This window comes from Brachyistius frenatus, unplaced genomic scaffold (assembly GCF_029030835.1).
Source record: "Brachyistius frenatus isolate BFR_SWC_R1_liver_20210118 unplaced genomic scaffold, ASM2903083v1 Contig_44, whole genome shotgun sequence".
Taxonomy (NCBI): domain Eukaryota; kingdom Metazoa; phylum Chordata; class Actinopteri; family Embiotocidae; genus Brachyistius; species Brachyistius frenatus.
In genome coordinates, this window is record NW_027210643.1 from 2,186,807 (window position 1) to 2,206,516 (window position 19,710).

Here is a 19,710-nt window from a genome sequence, read left to right on the forward strand (position 1 = left end):
ATCTTTGGATTTAGACTTGAGTCTAAAATATGGTCATTTAAAGTCTTGGCCGTATGCTCACCTGCAAATAGTCGCCTCCCATTCTTGCTCCAGGCCTGAGGTGAACATGTATTCATGCAAGGCAATTCAATTGAGGAGAAAGGCTATTGTGTGTGTGTGTGTGTGTGTGTGTGTGTGTGTGTGTGTGTGTGTGTGTGTGTGTGTGTGTGTGTGTGTGTGTGTGTGTGTGTGTGTGTGTGTGTGTGTGTGTGTGTGTGTGTGTGTACGTGCTGTGGAGAACAAAGCGCTTTTTCTCTTGCTGACAGTTGACTCTCTGTCAATCAGCAGAGCTCTGGATTAGCCTTCGCTGACGGTTGGCCGGGCGACCCATCCTGGGAACGAATGCCCTGCCCTTCCCCACTGTCGCCTGTCAGCACCTTTCACATACAATATTATACAAATGCACAGCCTCTCCATTCCCATCACATTTCTCCCCGCTGTCTCTTCCAGCCAACCCCTTGACAGCAGGTTTTTTTTTTTTTTTTTTTTTTTCCTTTTCCTACCCCCACAGCACAAAATGTGGCCCGCAGCTCGTCACAGCAGGACAGAAAAAGTCTGAGTCGGCTGGTTGCCTCGGCTTTCTTGGCACCCGAATGCATCGTCAGTGCAGAAAGAACTGACAGAAAGAGCCGGGCGGAGACAGACAGAGAGGTGGTTGTGGCTAAAGGGGGTTACACAAACAGGACAAACAAATAAGGGATCTCAGCATAAAGCCGGCTGTCACAACACGCCGCACGGCTAATTGAATTGTTCCTGGCAGCACTGAGAGAGCGCAGACCATTTTAAGTTTAGCTTTATTGAATTATTAAATCAGAGAAAAGGGGGGATGTTAAAAGTTAAGGGAACGTCCACCCGGGTGAAGAGGGAATGGCACCGTGGCTCTCCGACTGTACTTAGCCTAACAAGACTGGAAACAAGATTACTTGTGAAAATTGTGTTACTTTGTTCTGCGTGTGCGTAGTTTGCCACGTCTGCATTACCTAAACTCCGGCTGGGCTGCAGTAATCACTTCCTTATTATCAACTTACATTTGAGACGTTTTGTGTTTTGTTCAGACGGTGCGTATATTAGTGATGAATAATTGAGCAGTCGGGCGTGTGTGTGTGTGTGTGTGTGTGTGTGTGTGTGTGTGTGTGTGTGTGTGTGTGTGTGTGTGTGTGTGTGTGTGTGTGTGTGTGTGTGTGTGTGTGTGTGTGTGTGTGCATGCACCCGTTGATGAATGTTCATGTGGGTGCTTCGGGGAGGGATGAGGGGTGGAAGTTGGATTGTCAAACTAATCTGTCGTCTGGGGCTGACGGGCGACGAGCTCTGGCCGCTCTCACTTTCATTCGCGGCTACTGTTGCACATTTCCATTGCGCACTAATATGTAATTCATAGTAGACGTCCATCAAGGTCAAGGGTGCATTACGAGCATCCCTCTTCGTGCCCACGGGGCCTCTGGGTAACAGCCTCCTCTTGGACGTCCTTGCCTCGTCTCCACTGCGATGCCCCCCTCCCCGCCCCCTTCCGGCACCACTGCATTATGTTGCATTTGCATCGTATTGCCTCTGCATTGCCTCTGCAAGACTTGGCCCCCTTTTAACCCCCCCCACCCACTCCCCTCCTCTTCTTCTTCTCTTCTGGGCCCCTTTTTTTTTTTTTTTTTATCCCCCTTCCCTCCATCCCTGTCTCCAGTGTCCAGGCCGGTGCCAATCTGCAGGGGCCTGGCAGGGTGCTGTGTATGGGGCAGGACGGGGCTCAGTAGGTCTGCGGAGGTAGCGGTGTGAGCAGGGCTCTGGTATTGGCAGGGAATTTGCAATGAGCCCAGGAATGATTATGTTGCGGTAAAAAAAAAAAAAAAAATAGATGGAGAGGGGTTTACATCAGAAGGAGGAAATCCCTTGCAGGAGTATCCCAGCTCAGCGCTTTCTCCCTGACAACCCCCGCCTCCTCCTTCCATCCCTCCGTCTCATTTGTCCTCCCCTTCCTCCTTCTGCATCTCTTCTTCTTCGTGTCTTTGGATTCAGCATTTGCATTTGGGATGGGGGAACGAGGTGTGTGTGTTTGGGGTCGGGGAGGGGGGGGACTGACAGTCTCCCCATCACTTTGACAGGTGTCTCTCATCCCTGTCTCTGCTATATATAGAATTAATGGGGGGTATTTGCATGACAGGCTCCGGACCTTCATGCTGCACATTGTCCATACGATGCTGATAATGGTGGCATTTTGAGCTCATGGTGTAAGTGGGCCTGATAGAACAAGCAGGTCAATGGGTGCTGATGTACAGGGTCTCTCAGTCACAACCAGCCAACTGCTCTCCTGAGCTCAACAGGTACAGATGGCCTGTTCTGTCAGCCCATTATTAAAGGGCTGTTTGTATTGCCTGCTGTTTTTTTCATTAGCGGGAATCTTATATCATCGCCTCTGAATATTGCATGAGGCTCGGGGAGGCTTGGTTGCCGTGACACCGCCGTAATATTTTACAACAATCAAAGATGGATGAGCCTATTCTTCTGGGTAAATAGAGGGAGGCCTGGCACCAATGAGGAAAAGCCCAAAGGCAGTGATGGAGACACTGACGCACCATAACGGTGGCTGGAAGGAAGAAACCAAAAATCTAGAAGAGGGATTGGAGTCCATAAAAATAAAAATGCACTGTAAGACAAATGAAGCAGGCAGAGAGCAAGGTGAATGAGGGGGGGAGGGAGAGGACAAGAGAGGGAGAGACAGACTGAGAAATCAAAGACGGGGAGGGATGACAGAGTGAGGAGGATATAAAAAAAAATTAAAAAAGCGAGAGATGGAGCTATTAGAGGTTGAGAGGAAGAGTTAGGGAGAGACCCACGCTGCTCCCGGTAATTGAAAAGGCACCGGGACTGATTTAGAGGGGTAGCTTAGCTGGGTGTGCTGGGATGTTGGAGCTGGTAGTGGTATTGGTGTTGGAGTGGGGGGGGGGGGACACTGCATTGCAGAGTACGAGGAGCAAAGAACAGCCAAAATCCCCCTGCGGTGCTTTGCTCCGGCACCTCTATAGTCGTCATTAGTGCAACATGGTGAAAACGGCCCTCCAAGGCCCATAATAAGCAGTGAGGCTGCAAAAACATTAGGACTAAATCCATAGAAGCTAATTACTGTAGGTGCCACTGCTTTTTTGGCATGAATAATACAGGGAAATAAAGACGGAGGAAGGACGGATTTAAAAGGGGAGAAGATGAAATACAGTAATGTCGTCGGGGAAAGTTCTCGTGTTGCCGCAGGTGAGTCTCATACATGAAATAAAGAGACATTTTCAGGTAGATTACAGTGTTCAAGTGTGTGTGTGTGTACACGCACAGCATGAGCGCAGAGCCATTACAGAGGTCGTCTCTGCCTTTCTTTATTACAGTACTTGGTGCTCTGCAGCTTAAACTCTACAGAGAATTGGACCCATTCTTTTAAAATGTTTCCACCTTTTCAGCCAGCAGAAAGAAAAATATGCTTGTTTAGCTCAATATAACAACATCCAAAACACATTAAGCTGCTGCTAATGGACTTCTGCTACAGTGTGTGTGTGTGTGTGTGTGTGTGTGTGGGGGGGGTAGAAAGTGCCAGAAGCTTTCCCATATTGACGTTGTGCTGAGCTCAGGCTCACCTCATCCACTTCCTTAACTTGCTAATACAGCTGGATGCAACACCAACAAACAGGGCTCCATGTCACCACACACATGCCCCGTCTGACACACACACACACACACACACACACACACACACACACACACACACACACACACACACACACACACACACACACACACACACACACACACGCCTGCTGTGTGTCCACGGGCCTGTCTCATAAGTGTGCCTGTTCTTTCCAGGGGCTCGGCTACGTGATATGTCTGCCTGGTCAATCCTTCTCGCATTACTGCCTCCGCAGTGTGCTGCTTCATTTACACGTGAAATATTGATGTTCTTAATTTAACCCCCAGGGTGCTCAGGTGTCCCTTCCTCCTCCCCCCGAGAGGAGGGGAGGCCTTTTCAAGGGAACCCGCAACTTCAGCACTGAAGCCACACCCACTCTGTCCCGTGATTGGTCGACAGAGGGTGTTTAGTTTTTCCTCACTGGTTGAACGGTGGTATCTCAGTGGATCGGTCCTGTGGGTGGTGGCCCACCAGCTCCGTAGGGGCTTGTGTTGGTAAGACGTGATCGGTACCTGTATTCTGTACGTCTGTCAGAGTGTGTATGTGTTTTGTGTGAGTATGACAAATATCTGGTATCTGCAGGCATCTTTGAATTAACACACACTGCTGTTTGACTGATCGCTGCAAAACCTAAATTAAATTGATTTCAGCACAACTTAAATATACAACTCCTTATCCAGAATGAAACAAAAGAAAATAGCAATATGAAAATGTTGTTAATAGATACAAGAATGTAAATAAACCAATAAATTGTGAAATAACTCAAGTTTTTTTTAGATTAAAATGGTTATTGAAATGTTTTAGCTTGCTATTCGATTTCCAATTACTTTCATTTTATGTATATACTATCATGAAATAAAAACAGTAGACTTTTCACTAAAGACTAGTTTAAAATGAAATAATTATTTAAGTGTATAATATTAGTAAATAATTTCATGAAAATTAAACTAATAACATTTCATAATAGTGATTTAGGTTTTAATAGTGTTTGTATATTTCACATTTTACTATCTCACGCTTTTCATAGGATTTATTCGTTTACGTATTGAACATTGAACAGTCTGGGCTCTTTAAGGACCTCTGCTGTTCTCCTTTAAACTTAAATGTTAATGACTGAGCACCTGACTTCCTGAAGCAGCCTCAAGGAGCAAAGCGCCAGTCCCAGCTGTCAATCAACTTCACGGCAGCTGTTATTGGCTGGTGTGGTGCTGCAGGGAGGGGCGAGGGAAGGAAAGCTGAGTGCATTCGTTTTGCCTTGTTTCCATCAAAATAAAAGACCATGGCTGTAATTACGACATTATGGACATAATTCCCAGTTCCTGGCAGTACTTGGGCAGGGTTTCTCTTCCTGGAGCTCGTTAGCCACCTTTTCCTTCTCTCAAACTGTTTATCTGATTAATGTGGGTACGGCTCCATCCACAGCAGCTAAATAGCACCTAATTTAGAGCAGATCTACTCAGATAATGGGTGTTTGAGGAATGCTGAGAATGTGCTATTTTTTTTTCCTTTGGAAGCAGAGTCCTGCCCAGTCTGTGATTAAAAAAAAAAAAAAAAAAAAAGGGGGGGTGTATGACTAAATATATGCTTTAGGTAAATGCTGGCTTCATGACTGAGCTTGCCTGGTGTACATGTTGGTGGGTGGCAAGCTGTCTCTTCTTTGCTCCTTTCCAAACATGCTCAAATTACAGTCCAAATATAGTCGAACAATGGAGCTCTTCCTCGACTTTTTAGACATTCAGGTAGCGTTATGCTGGAGGCATGGCAGAGGACACTCTGCTCCCTCTGCTCAGTGTGTGTGTGTGTGTGTGTGTGTTGTGTAAAAAGTGCACACAGGCAGTGGTGTTGTGGCCTGGTTTGCCTTACTAGGACAAGCCAACACGGAGTCATCGGCAGAAGCAGGAGGGTTTATTGAAACTCCCACTTGCCTTTTTAAAAAAAAAAAAAAAAACAACATCCCATTTACAGCATGCTCCTGTTGCCTAGCAACCGGCCAGGTCTTCAGAGAAAAGAGAGGCGTCATAGATGTGTATGTATATCCACGGCCGAGCGCTGCCTCTCCCTTCCCTGTGAGCAGCTCGGCCTCTCCACAAACCTTTATAGATCATTTTCACAATCGATCATAAGAGAAATGACATAAGACATGATAAAGTTCATGGTCTTTTATTTGAAAAAAAATAAAGACTAGCATGTACAACTTGGAATGAATGTAAACTGAACTCAAGACAAACAGTTGCGAAGACTGGTGCGCTGACACTCCTGACAGCGTGCGCTGCGAACACAGTACACCCCTCACTATGCTCTTGTCTGAGTCGAGAAACAGAAGAAGAAAACGAAAAGTGAAGGCCAGTGATTCTCTCTTGCAAGAAAAGAGGACAGACACTCCATCTCAGCGAAAAAAAAAAAAAAAAAAAAAATAGAAAGCTCACCGTAAGACTCTTTAAGTCCCCCCTCCTTTAAAAAAAGGGCAGGACGCACAACTACTAAGATGGCCGTCCAAATAACATAACAAAACAAAAGAACATGCCAAACATTTGAAAATGTATTTTTTGTACATTGTTTTTTTTTTTCTCTTTTTATCTAGCATACGATTAAGTCCCATTCCACTTTAACGCTTTTAAGAGTTAGAACCTGGTATATTCTCTCATCTTAACAGTACAGGGTTCCTCTCCAAATACAAAAAAACTGTACCAAACCAACAAGAGGACATCTTATAGTGGAATCAGCACGCTCTGGTAGCCCGGAGGAGGGGATGGAGGGGCGGAGGGGGCGGGTTAGTGCTCCGGTCTCAAGCTGCATGCATGAAGAACAGAAAACAGAGAGAAAGAAGAGATGGCCAGCCCAGACATTTACCACGAGCAAATGGAACTGGAAGGAGTTCGCCAAATGCTTTCGCTTTAGTCTGACGGTAGTAGTTACAGGGTTTGTTGTTATTATTTTTACTTGTTAAGTACTGATGCTAAACTGATCTCCGGGGGGAGGGGACAGGATCACTAACCATCATTTTCATGCAGATATTTTTTGTATATTTTTATATTTTTCCTGTGTGGACAGAAGGATATTTTATTTCAACATTCAATTATTTTCTATACAGAAACAGTATGAATAAATGAACATTTTTTTTTTTTTCCAAGAGGTAAGTAAAACATTTTGATTTTTTTTTTTTCCTTTTTTTTTTCTTCTAAGAGGGGACAGGATGGGGCGGGCAAGCTTCACTTTGCAGTCATCATCTGTACAAACTCTGCAGAGAGAGAGAGAGAGACAAAAGACAATGAGGACAAGAGCATTAAGGCTTTGGCTCAGCCTGTTGCCAGTAAGAGCAGTCACCTGCTAAATTGTTAAATGCTTTATTAATTTTTTAATCAAGTTGAGCGGGTTCACAACACACATCCTAATTAGTGTCCCCTTTCCAAAACGGCTTCCATGTTCATCTCATTAAAGCCGTTTGATTAAAAAGCTCCTGCGTGGTGCTTACAGTAATGTGATGGCGATAAAACAGGAACGCACGAACCAACAAATAAATACAGAAGAGGAGGCCGCCGCTGTCTGCGGACTACATATTGTCTTTGGGACAATGAGAGAGCAGAAGGAGGGCACTTTTTAGCCCAAGACTTATTGACTGTGCATAATATATCAACAGCCTTCTAGGAAATGAGCGCAGTCTCTCGGGTAATGTGCCGAGGGAGCGACAGCAAAGGGGGGGGGGGGGGGGGGGAGGCACACTGATGATAATTCAGAAGGATGGATTTTATCTCGGTTTCAGCAGCACTCCATCTATAGCCCCCTCTAATAACTAATATCATGTGTGGCTAGCTTGTCTCGCAGTCGCCCTCAGAGAAATACACAGCTTGGAAAATGAAGCGCTCTGGTCCTCCCGGTTTAATAAAAGCTCACGCTGTGGCCTAGAAACTCAAAAGCTATTTGTGCACCGTGACATTGGAGCCTGTGCTTTTTTTTCTTCCTTTTTTCGACCGCCGTGTTTGTTTTTTCTTACCTTCGTAGTTGACCTGTCCGTCTCCGTCGATGTCTGCTTCTCTGATCATCTCGTCCACCTCCTCGTCCGTTAGCTTCTCGCCCAGGTTCGTCATGACGTGGCGCAGCTCCGCGGCGCTGATGTAGCCGTTCCCGTCCTGGAGACAGGCAGCATCGGGGTTAAAGGTTAGAAACAGAAAGCAAGCAGGAAGTTGATGACTTTTTTTTTTTTTTTAACTTTCCATCCGGTTAACCCAGCCTGACTTACACTGGAGTTATCACCTGTGAATCATCAGGCTTTTTTTTAAAAAAAGATCCTCAGATGACTCATCTTTTTGCTCCACACAATATAAAACTTTCGCTTGCCAAGCGCGGACACTGTCCTCTAAAGTGATGCTCTTAAAACCTTATTTACCTTGTCGAATACCCTGAAAGCCTCGCGGATCTCCTCCTCGCTGTCTGTGTCCTTCATTTTTCTGGCCATCATGGTCAGGAACTCCGGGAAGTCGATGGTTCCGTTACCTGGAACGGGCGATCAATGAGGCCCATTTAATCAGCAAAAGATGCAATTACTTAAAAAGCAACCTGTGATGAGTCGAGATAATGGGAGCCAGTATTTAGCTGATGAAAAGCAACCGACTGAAAATATATATATTTTTTTTTTTCCACCCTGTGTGTGAGACAACAGCGTTCGTATTCTCGTAACTTCTCCCGACACCAGAACTTGAGACGGAGCGGCCCTCGACTCATAAACACAGCTACTGCAGGCTGAGAGGAGGAGGGACTGTGTGTGTGTGTGTGTGTGTGTGTGTGTGTGTGTGTGTGTGTGTGTGTGTGTGTGTGTGTGTGTGTGTGTGTGTGTGCGTGCGTCGTTCTTCCTCAGGGAAGCCCTGGGAAAATGTTGTGCATGGTATATGCAACGCAGCAGGATTGCAGGGGGGGAACCCATGGCCACTCATCCATAATGTAGACATTTAGTATACTGTACAGCGTGGCCTTCAAGCAGCCGGGAGGAATCAGAGGAGAGTTACAAGGAGGTGGGAGTGGGGCTGGGGGTGGGTTGGACTCCCACTACTCCATCCTTTCTTATCCACTGTCATTCATCCTAAACTCTAAACTTCCTGTCTAATATCTGACGCCGTGTTTGCACTTCAAGCAGAAGAATCGATGTGGCGGTGGTGGTGTTTCGGGTGCTGCTGTGTTGGTGCAGCATGTTATGTGTGCAGTAGGATCAATATCCATGTAGCGGTTGTCAAGACGGGATTACCAGGGGATCAGACCCTCTTGACAGTGGGAGGGATCTACGAGGAGCTCGGCGCAGGAGGGGGGGGGGGGGAGAGGAGAGGTGGGAGGCGTCTAATGGGCGAGCGTGTCCATTTTTAGTAGTTGTGGAGAGCTTGGAAGAACATCTGGACGTGTTGTTTTCACTGACAACTGGTACACACACTAAAACAAAATACACAGACATTTGCGTGGGGATTGAAGTGAAGGTCAGGGACACCGAGGGCGAAGTAACCATGAGGATTAGCCCCGGGGTGGGACGGATGGGCGGGGGGATTGTAGGCAGATTAACCAATGACAGAGCACGCCTCCGAGAGGGAGATAAAGAGCGAACAAGAGCAGGGATGTGTGTGTGTGTGTGTGTGTGTGTGTGTGTGTGTGTGTGTGTGTGTGTGTGTGTGTGTGTGTGTGTGTGTGTGTGTGTGTGTGTGTGTGTGTGTGTGTGTGTGTGGAACAAAAAAGGGATGCAGTAATGTGATGGGGCAGATGGTGATCTCATGGCCCGGGGTAACAATCTAAGGACCTGTTATCTAACACACAGAGACAGCCAGCAGCACCGAGGGAACACATGCTGCCACTGGGGGGAGAGGGGGAAAGGGGGAGGAAGGGGGGGGAGGGCTTCACGTCTCGGGAAAAAATGGCGGAACCACAACTGGAAAAAACACAATCGGAAGGCGGGGACGACAGCGACGATGAGAGGAGAGGAGAGGTAGCCCTCGAGCTCAGCTGCACCTCAGGCCAGCTGCAGCGGCGGAGGACGAGGAAGAGGAGGGATGGAGGCAAAGGAGGGATGAAGATAGGGAGGAAGGCAGATGGGAAGAGAAAGAGAAAAGGGTGGGAGGGATACAAAAAATAAAAGAGAGAGAGAAAGGGAGGGAGTGAGTGGGCGGCAGAGAGGGAGATGGAGATGAGGGAGATGTGAAGAGGAGAGAATACAAGGAGTGAACCGAGTGGGAGATGGTGCGATTACACATAAGAGGCACTGACGCAAGCTATAGAAGGCTGAGGCATCTCGGCGCACTTGCATGTGTGGTCATTGTGATTGTTTTATTTTCCCCCTGCATCATGAAGCCAACTACCATCTCTGAGTGCAGAAAGACGGGCACGGTTGTGTAATGATGACGAGCGACTGTCATCCGGTTCAGCACGTTACACGTGGTGAACTTCTTTGATATTCGTCAGACCAGAGGGAGGAATCCAGGTGTGGTCAGCTTTTATCCTGATCTGTGTGCTGTGTGAAATAAAGAGCAGATGTTCCTTCTGACACCGTAATCCACGCTGTTCATTATCTGCGGCTCGACTTCACAGTCAAACAGTAGAGTTTCTTTGAACGGCTCCCCGTCGAGATAAAAACCGTCCGTCCTCTCCTCCATTCATTGTAATTCTTTGCCACGTCCTCCCTGTTTGGTAAATAAAGCTGATTTTCAATGGGCCGGCTGACATCCCATGGCTGCTGATGTGGGTACTGGATGTGCAAAGCGCAGAGAGGCCTTATGTAACCACTTTTATTTTCCATTACTAGCTTCATTGCTGTCTGACCTAGATTGCATCAGCCAAGGGAGGCAGCGGCAGAACAAGGGGATGTTAGTGTGTGTGTGTGTGTGTGTGTGTGTGTGTGTGTGTGTGTGTGTGTGTGTGTGTGTGTGTGTGTTTGCGCGCGCGCTCGCTCTTGGGTGTAACGGGGGGGGAGGGAGGGGGGCACTGAGGATGGTGGGAGGACGTTTCAATAAAGGGGCAGCCGAGCTGCGGTGCAATTGATTTCTCCCGATCAATGTGGTCCCATTTACGAAATCCTATAAGCTGACAGAACAGCACCGGGGTAAAGGCCCTCACCGACAGCTAACATCCTCTGCTGCCCAAGGACAGCGAGCCGCTGAGCTGCAAGCCAACTTCTCGGATTCCTCTCCACCTCCTCACTCTGTCTGCACCGCTCTCTTTCACCCCCGGTGCCCGTGGGAGACACCGCCGCTGCAGGATAGAGACTCGGCGAGCAGAAGTGCAGGAGAAGGTGACTAAAAGAGGGGACGGTCGCTCGGCGGCGTAACGCTGACAGCTTCCGACGCGCAGCCGGCTCGACTCCCCGACACTGAAACCGCCTCACGCACATCCAAATCCCTGAACGCTGTCGACTATGATGGAGCTGAACACGCAGTGACTAAACTGCTGACACAGAGGGATATGTCATCTGAAAATAAAGCTGGCCGGACAGTTGGCCTGGACAGTTGGCAGAAAAGGGAGGGAGGTGAGCAACAACACCACTGATGTGTTTGGAGATGGGGTAATGGATGCTCCATCTAATCCCTCAGCCATTTGTAACACGAGGTTTTATCATTGAAGTCATGCAACCAAATGTTAACTAGAAATTATAATTACATCCCCCCCCCACAGCGACTTAATAGAATAAGCTTCCGGCATTTTGTCCCACCTCGTGGCTGGTGGAGTTTAAAAAGGAAAGTCTGTGACAATTATGAGTTTTTTTGACTGCTCAGTTAGGAGCATCAGTCGCTGGTCATTTTGTTGATTAAAACACGGGGGCGTTACAGGAAAGGATCATATTAACCTAAATATTAAAAACCCTCCTCGCGTCCGACAGACTTTTGTCAAATTTTAGTAAATTGAATGATTTGCCAGTCGTGGACGCCCTGTGTCCGTGCAGTGACATATTTTGGGAGCTTGAACACAAAGTGATCCAGAAAATAGATCTAAATCCCTTCTGCTCATGTAGCACAAGACATTTCTTGGTAGCCCACGGCAGTTTAGTCCAGTTTTTTGTTTGGGATTTAGCAGAAATTACGAGTGAATTGTCTGTCAGGACTGTTGGAGCTTTTTTAGACTGATTACAAAAGGTTAACTACTTCTACTTCCTTATTTGGCCCCTGACACGACCTCATTAGAAGAAATCTTGTTCGCCAAAGACAAATCTCAGTTGTACTGAGCCACTTTAATGTCATTGGTAGCTCTGGCGTGAGTATACTGACCGTCAGCATCCACCTCGTTGATCATGTCCTGCAGCTCGGCCTCTGTGGGGTTCTGGCCCAGCGACCTCATGACGGTTCCCAGCTCTTTGGTGGTGATGGTGCCGTCGCCATCCTTGTCGAATAAGGAGAAAGCCTCCTTGAACTCTGCGGGGAGGGAGGGGGCAGTCACAGAAACGGGTCGTGTTAGGGCGCTGCAGTCTGGTCCAGAGGGTCGATCGATTCTTGTTAGCGATGTGACTACGAGAGCTGTGTCGACCAAACTTTGGGCTTGTCTGTAAATTGGCCCTCATGAGCGTGAACACAAGTAAAGTTGTAGATGTGCTGAGCTCTGATTCCACACAGGAATCTGGCCTCGAAGATTGCACGTTGAAAAAAAAGCCGATGTGGGCATCGGTTTTCTGTTTTGTACTAACCGGCTTCTTAACTGCAGGCCGTGAAGACCAATGAACACAGGAAATGGAGTGCATTAGCCTCGGGGCCTTAGCACAAGCTAATTAGCCGCTGAGGGGGTTTGACTGATAAGAAACTGTGCAGCTTCCAGCTCCAGTACAAAGTCCCCATCATTCATTTATTTATTAGGAATATGAAGGTGCCTCTGTGATTGAAACTACTCGAATGCTCGGCTGCAAAACTGTCTATTCACTGTGGCTTCATGGATTTCAGCCCAGACTCACGCTCGCTGCGAACACTTCTTCCCCCTTCTGCGCTGTTCGTTTTCGAAAAAGCTAATGATCTGCCAGGGGAAGGGCGGGTGCCGTATCCCTCAATGTTCTGTTTCACTGCATGCTCTCTATAAATGACGTGTCAGCAGCCAGATCAGCTAATGAGAGACATCAACTTTACCATGCTGCCCCAACTTTATTGAATAAAACCAGTTAAAGAGGTTGTGAGGGGAAGTTGTTCTCACCTGCAATCTGCTCTTCTGTTAGTTGGTCAGCCTGTGGTCGGAAAAAAAAAAAGGAGGAGGGAGACGGTTAGAAACAAACAAGTTACTCAACAAAATCCCAAACTGTTTTCCCATTACATTCCTCATCATCCTCGCCCAACAACCAGCGGACAGCTCAACAGTGGCCACAGTGTTCAGGAGTCTCGTGGCCTGAGTGCCGGGCCTCTTGGAGCTGCCCATTACAATACTTTTCAAATTCCTTATCTAAATGTCACTTTTTCTCCCAAGAAGAAATTCGCCTTCCTCAATGGATCTGCTCCATGTAACAGTGTAACACCACTAGGGCTCCATCTTGTCTCCAATCCCACTCCGATTACCCCCAAAAAATTGGAAACGATGCTGAAAATCTGTCGTCGAGATCATATCAGAGGCTCATCGAGGTGGATTGATAGGCTGCTAGGCAGCTAACGCGTAGAAAGCTCGGCTGAACTGACGGGTAAAAGTCTTGCACACCTCAGAGGAGATGCCGGGCAACAAGAGAGGGTAATAAAATGGATAAAGTGCAGCCTCCAGCCCAGGTTGTTTCAAGACATCTCAGCATGGGGGCGTTTCCACGGTCCTACCAAAAGGGAAAAGAAAAATCTACGTGCTGGGTTGGCACGGTTCGGTTCCCCTCCCCGGCCTGTTCCCTGCACCAGCTCGGGCTCTCTAATGGCTCGATAGTGACTCACGCATGCTTTAAATGGCTTTGGAGCGAGCGTCCGCTGCCAGGTCTTTTTTACACGGACGGATCGAGCTTGTTTGTCAAGAGGCCCGTAAACACCTCTGGCAGCAAAGTGTGAATGCAGAGCTACTGGCGCAAATAACTCCCACAGGTACGCACACTCCCATCCCTGCCTTATAAAAGATGATTATTTGTTTTATTTATTATTGCTAACAGACCCCTCTGACATCATTGTACTTGGCAACAGAGAAGGAACACACACAGATAAACATGAGCAGTCACAGATGTGCGTGTGCACGCACGCACGCACACACACGCACACACACACACACACACACACACAGTTTCTTAATAGCATTCTTCCTCAACACCAATACTTTCCATCCCCATGTTTCCTGTGAATTAGTCAGAGTAGCCAGTTGCCTCAAAGCAAATTCCTGCAGCCCATCAGTGTGTTTACGTGTTTGTACAAGAAATCTCAGCCGAGCACTCATCCCTGAACCCTGTGGCCGCCGCGACCTGAGCCTCGTTAAGTCCACGTTGAGGTGAGGCTGTTTTATTTTGGAAATCAAGCCGGTAAATTGAATTTGTTCCATTATGACGAGATTCGTTAAGACGAGATAGCCGATCTCCGCGTGACCCGCCGCGAGCTGACTTTTAACGTCTCGCAAGCAAAAAGGCTTCCCGCGGCCGGAGCGGCGGCCGTGGGACGGATCGATGCGGTCAGCGAGGGGCTCGTGGAGAACCTCGGCGGCGCTCATACGATTAGCTGACCTGATTCAATAACGTGCTCTGTGCACAACAGCGCTCGCCTTTCTTCTCCCTCGATGCACCCGCTTCCTGTGTCCATTTTCCATCTGTGAGGATGGGAAATGTCAAGAAACAAAACAGCCCTGCCGATTGCCGACATGTCACTCAGCACTACGACCAATATCCTCCGTTTCATCCCTGTGTTTTCTGCTGCTGTCTCCACCCCCACCCTCCCGCCCCCCTCCGTGTTAATTTCTCCCTCTTTTCTCTGCTGACGAGTCTCCCCTCGTCTCTTCCCTTAGTCACCCTCCTTGTCACGCTGGTTCACTCCTGCTGCATATTTGCTGCCTCTTTCTGTCCCCCGCTGTCTCTCTAAGTGGACTGGGTGTGGGGTTTGGTGACTCAGTGCTATAGATCCTCCCCTGGCTTAGGCCCAAGCTGTGGAGGCCTTCTGGTGCTGCAGCACCACCAGGCCCACCCTACTGGCCCATCTCTTCCTTTCTTCTTTCTCTGAAAACTTGTCCCTCGGCCAACACCGACTCCACCTCTTCCACACCTTTCCCCTCTGCGTGTCTCTTTTTCTCTCTCTGTATGTGACACAGTTCAGAGGAAACTCCCTGTGATTCACCATGGTGTCTTCTGCAGGCTTGTTTGATGCCAGCATTCCAGTCTTAATAACAGCTTGTAGGGAAATAAAGAGTGTGTGTGTGTGTGTGTGTGTGTGTGTGTGTGTGTGTGTGTGTGGATAGAGGGGGTGCTCTGCTGGCAGTGGTTCACTGGCATGAGTGGGTCAACCACTCCCACTGTTGCCAGGGCAGCCGGCCCCAGCAATGCACTCCAAACAGGACTGTGGGAGGTAGTTCGCTGTGCCAGTGAGGACTATCTTTCGCTCTCACTTGATGCTGTATCACCCTTGTGCAAACACACACTGCATCCTTCCCTGTTCACACCAGGCTTAATTAGATGGGGGGGGGGGGGGTGCAAAATGGTGGAAGAGGACGCCAGCATCTATGTTCTTCTTTCACAACCCTTTATCAATGTTTAATGTGCTTTTTGTGTCGCTGTCCGCCCAAACAATCCCTGAAGTAGCATCAGTCTATAAGTAAAATGGTGCAGAGCCAGCTGTCACTCTGACAGATGGGTGTGACTGAGACACACACACACACACACACACACCCTAACATGAGCACAAACACAAAGAGTCAATGTGACACACACACACACACACACACACACACTCCCTTTCTGTCAGGCTCCACAGAGCGCTGAACGCCTCCTCTCTTTGAGGCTGGACAAAAGGCAGCGAGGCCTCGGCGCTGAGTTGTGTCTGCAGGAGGAGGAGGGGGGTTGTAAACAGCGCCAGGTTCTCCAACGCCCTGCGACGAGGCCGGTCCACCATATGGCTGTGGTCGGTGGGTGGCTGGGTACTCCTCTGCACCACCAGCGGGGCTCTATCATAAGCTCCTGCACACTGGGACACGGCGAGGTGTTGCCGCCAAGCATATAAATTATTCACTGCAGCGGATCGGATGTCCTTCAAGTTGCTAAACATGCATCAGCAAACAAGAGCGTAGCAGGAACAGGATAGGGCCTTAGCATGGTCCCAGTACTTATTCGATACTTCCACCTCAACGGGGGGAGCCTGTTTCCACCTCAGTGGGCGCACTGATGCGGACAAGGGACTCCAACTTTTCAGAGAGACACGGCCGACTCCACAACAATTCCACTTTACACTCCAATTACTGCGCCGCGTTGCAACGTGAAACTGCATCGCAGCTCGATACCATATATGGGATATTTGATCGCAGCGGAGGGGAGGGCGGCGGGGTGGACGGGTGTGTGTTGGGTGGAGGGAGGAGGAGAGGGGCAGTCTACAGCTTCTTGACTCCCTTGGGCCATTAATGATCTATCAAGTTTGATAATCAATGGGTTAGCTGAAGGGCCTCTTCTCCACATGCAGGTCAGCTCCGCTTGGTAACTTCTCCTTCAGTGACGTCGCTCTGCTGGGGAGGCTGTGCGTCGTTAGCTGGTTGCAGGTGTGTGTGTGTGTGTGTGTGTGTGTGTGTGTGTGTGTGTGTGTGTGTGTGTGTGCGCGCGCGGCTACAACATCTGGTGAAATTGGTTCGTAGTAAACTGAAGTCATGAGCATATTAATATATTGTGAAAGTCATTAAGGCCTATTGACCCCCCCCACACACACACACACCCAGATTGTTAAGAGCTGCACCACAGTCCTCTCATATCTGCTGTCATTACTGGGTTTGTGAAGCCAACAGCTGTTGATCCGTGGTGAGCAATGCCACAAAGAGCTTCTTGGACAGCTCACACAGGGTTGCTGCATTTGCATATCATCGAAAATTTGCACAGAGGCAACCAAATCAGCCGACATAACACAAAAGAGATAAGGCAGTCCCACCGATAAAAAGAAAAATAACAAAACAAAAAAAAACTCCGAGGCTGCAGGAAAAGGCGGAACTGCGTGTACTTGTAGCCATTACACACACACACACACACACACACACACACACACACACACACACACACACACACACACACACACACACACACACACACACACACACGGTCACAATGGAGCTACAACCTTGCAATTACACAATATGGTCCGTTTCCGATGCGGAACCCTGACGAGATACAATAACCGTCAGTCCCCGTCACGGCACGGCTCGGCACGGCTCGAGCAGCAAGATGGTGCAACCTAGAAAAAAAAACAAGCCCAAACGCAGGCAGCTCGGTTTCCTCATGAAGAAGATTCACCGTGTGTGTGTGTGTGTGTGTGTGTGTGTGTGTGTGTGTGTGTGTGTGTGTGTGTGTGTGTGTGTGTGTGTGTGTGTGTGTGTGTGTGTGTGTGAGGAGAGAAAATACAACATAAAACATGTATCCTAGAACATTGTTTCTCTCCCCTGTTAGGACTAATATCGTCAGGCTCTGCCATGATTTTATACTCCCCAACCTCCCCAACACGTCTGCGCTCCTCGGGCGGATTGTAAAATGCACCCTGGCTGCGCAATTCTGCTGTAATAACCCAGAATAGCTTGTTAGTTATTCCGATACCACTAAATCTAGTCCAAGAATTAATTCGAGCTGCACATAAACAGCCGCGAACCAGCCACTCACTCGACCCGATATAGTCCAATCGCCAATCATGCTCTGTGAATTGCGCAGTTAGGAGGCATATAGGGTCCCAGTTTTTGAACGAGGGGGTTCATGATTTCAGGCATAAAGCCGCAAAAGTCGAACAAAGACAGTCCAGGAACAACGGCTTCATGTTCTCCCATGCAACGACAGCTACGAGCAGAGGAAATGCGCTTTGCGGGCGTTTTCCGTCTCCCCTACGCGCAGCTCCCAATCAATGAGTGAGCAGCAAACACAAAATACAAACAAAACCACAACAACAACAAAAAAAAACTCAACCCATAAAACTACAGCACTTGTAACACTCAGGCTTCCCACCAAATTAAACTGTATTTCCCCTTCTACACAGAATGAATGGCCATACGTACCATGTCGGATGGGTTGTGTGCTTGTTGGTCTGTGGAGGCAGACTAGGAGTGTGGTCGTTCCTTAGATGGAGTTCCACTGGCGGGTTTAGGAGTGTGTATATCGGCCGTGGCCAGAACGGGGATTGCCTGTGTATCCCTCCGCCACACGAGCACTGATCACTCACTTCCTTATTTCAAATTCAGGGCTGTTTGCAGCAGCAGCAGAGGCCTCCAGCAGTCAATCACCGGGGCTGTAACGGCTGCGTTGCATGGAGAGCACCCGCGTTCAACTTTATCACTGGAGATGTGCTAGATACTCAGTTTAATCGGAGCTAATTCTAGGTTTTTAAGGTGTTTTTTTAGAGTGGCCTTACCAAATCGCCAATCAGTGGACAGATAAAAACACATTTGTTTTTCCTGCTCAGTTTACTACCACTCACCATTATTTGCATATGGATGTTTATGCTCCTGGAGGCCATATTTCAGACTCCTTTTCATAGCTTTTCTGTTTTATGTGCCCCATGTGTTGCAACCCGCCGTAAGTCTCAAAAAGCAGTGCTTTATGTACTTTGATTGGTCGGCTCGTTGGGAGCCTTTCGGCCAAGTTAGATGAAGCAGATTACATTTAAGTTTGACTTAGTTTTGATTTATATAAAGACCTTTGTTTAGGCTAGAACGAAGCCCGAACTGAGGCAGTCATCCTCATCATCATCAAGAAGAAGATAAGCCCATATTTAGATGGACAGTTTGCACTAAAGTGTTTGTATGCATGTTAGTAAATTATATTTATCTAGAAAGACTGTAAAAACTGGTCTTTTCTGTGAAATTTACTACAGCCTGTTAATCACGAAATCTTAACAACCATACCTAAAATGACAAAGGAAAATTTACATTTAATTTTAGTCAACCGTCAACTACTCCCAGATGAATCCAATTAAGACCTATTTATCAATATATTTGTAATTTTATTGTGTACTAAATTTGAACTCCGTAATCAAACTCAGACTTGAAAAAAAAAATACAGGCTATACCTTTAAATTGGAGCAGATACTTGTGAAACCTTAAAGCTTTCCTGAATGTATATAAATGTATCTAATAATGAGCTCTGCGTAAATTAAAAAAATTAATAAATCCCACTATTGAAAATGATGACGCTACCATCTATCCATCAATCCTAGGAGAGGCACGGTCCCCTTACAGAGAGGACTAGTTCGCAGCCGCGGAAGGATATCTGTAGTGTAGGAAGCCTAGTTGACGCTGGGGAATTTGCTGGGCCGTGTGTGTGATGGCGCTTCTGATTGGCCGATACAGACCTGCAATATTATACTCTATGTGTCGGCCGCATCGATTGGCTACACGGGACCTGCATTGCACCAGGCAGTGGCACTTGATGGGAGCATAATAAATCTAAATACACGAAACTTTAAAAAAAAAAAAAAGAAAAAGAAAAAGCAACGCACCGCGTTTCCGCCACTCGTTTAGTTTGTGCGGTTGTTTTATGATTTTTTTTTTTTTTTTTTTTTTTTTAATAATTATTGGTTTTGGTCGGGACGGATTGGGAAATGCGACAGGTTTTCATTGGCGCGGGGCAAAATGTTTGATAGGCTCGATATGGGAAGTGCGCACATTTACTATTGGCTACCACAAATGCTGGTAAGGCCTGCGTGAAATGAAGAGAAAGCAGCGCAGGGACGGTGGCTGCCGGGGTTCGGTGCGGGACACGACGGGAGTGCGTTGGGTTTCACCTCAAAACGAGATCCTTGTGCGGTTTCCTCAAAGTGAAAGCCTCCCGCGTAAAACACAAGAACTCGGGCAGGTTGAATGACCGAGCAGAATTTGGCGAAGCTCGCTGAATCGCAGTGTTGTCACAGTAAAGTCCTCACACACACACACACACACACACGCTACCGAGTCCTTCTGCC

General features: G+C 47.8%; 1 protein-coding gene across 1 annotated transcript; it reads right to left on the reverse strand.

The window, feature by feature from the left end:
• Positions 1-5,844: 5,844 nt before the first annotated feature.
• calm1b (calmodulin 1b) lies at positions 5,845-17,917 on the reverse strand. Its single transcript, XM_069703110.1, has 6 exons — positions 17,810-17,917; positions 12,836-12,866; positions 11,929-12,072; positions 8,085-8,191; positions 7,692-7,827; positions 5,845-6,938 (listed from the first exon to the last, which is right to left on the reverse strand). Exons 1-6 carry the CDS (start codon positions 17,810-17,812, stop codon positions 6,910-6,912), a joined length of 450 nt encoding a protein of 149 aa, XP_069559211.1. The 5' UTR covers positions 17,813-17,917; the 3' UTR covers positions 5,845-6,909.
• Between the last annotated feature and the right edge of the window lie 1,793 nt (positions 17,918-19,710).

Bases quoted from the DNA above. Each gene is read 5' to 3' on its own strand.
- calm1b (XM_069703110.1), bottom strand. The intron at 7,828-8,084 runs GTAAATAAGGTT...GCCTGTCTCCAG, and splicing joins CTTTCAGGGTATTCGACAAG to GACGGGAACGGCTACATCAG. The intron at 6,939-7,691 runs GTAAGAAAAAAC...CTCTCTCTGCAG, and splicing joins CGGACAGGTCAACTACGAAG to AGTTTGTACAGATGATGACT.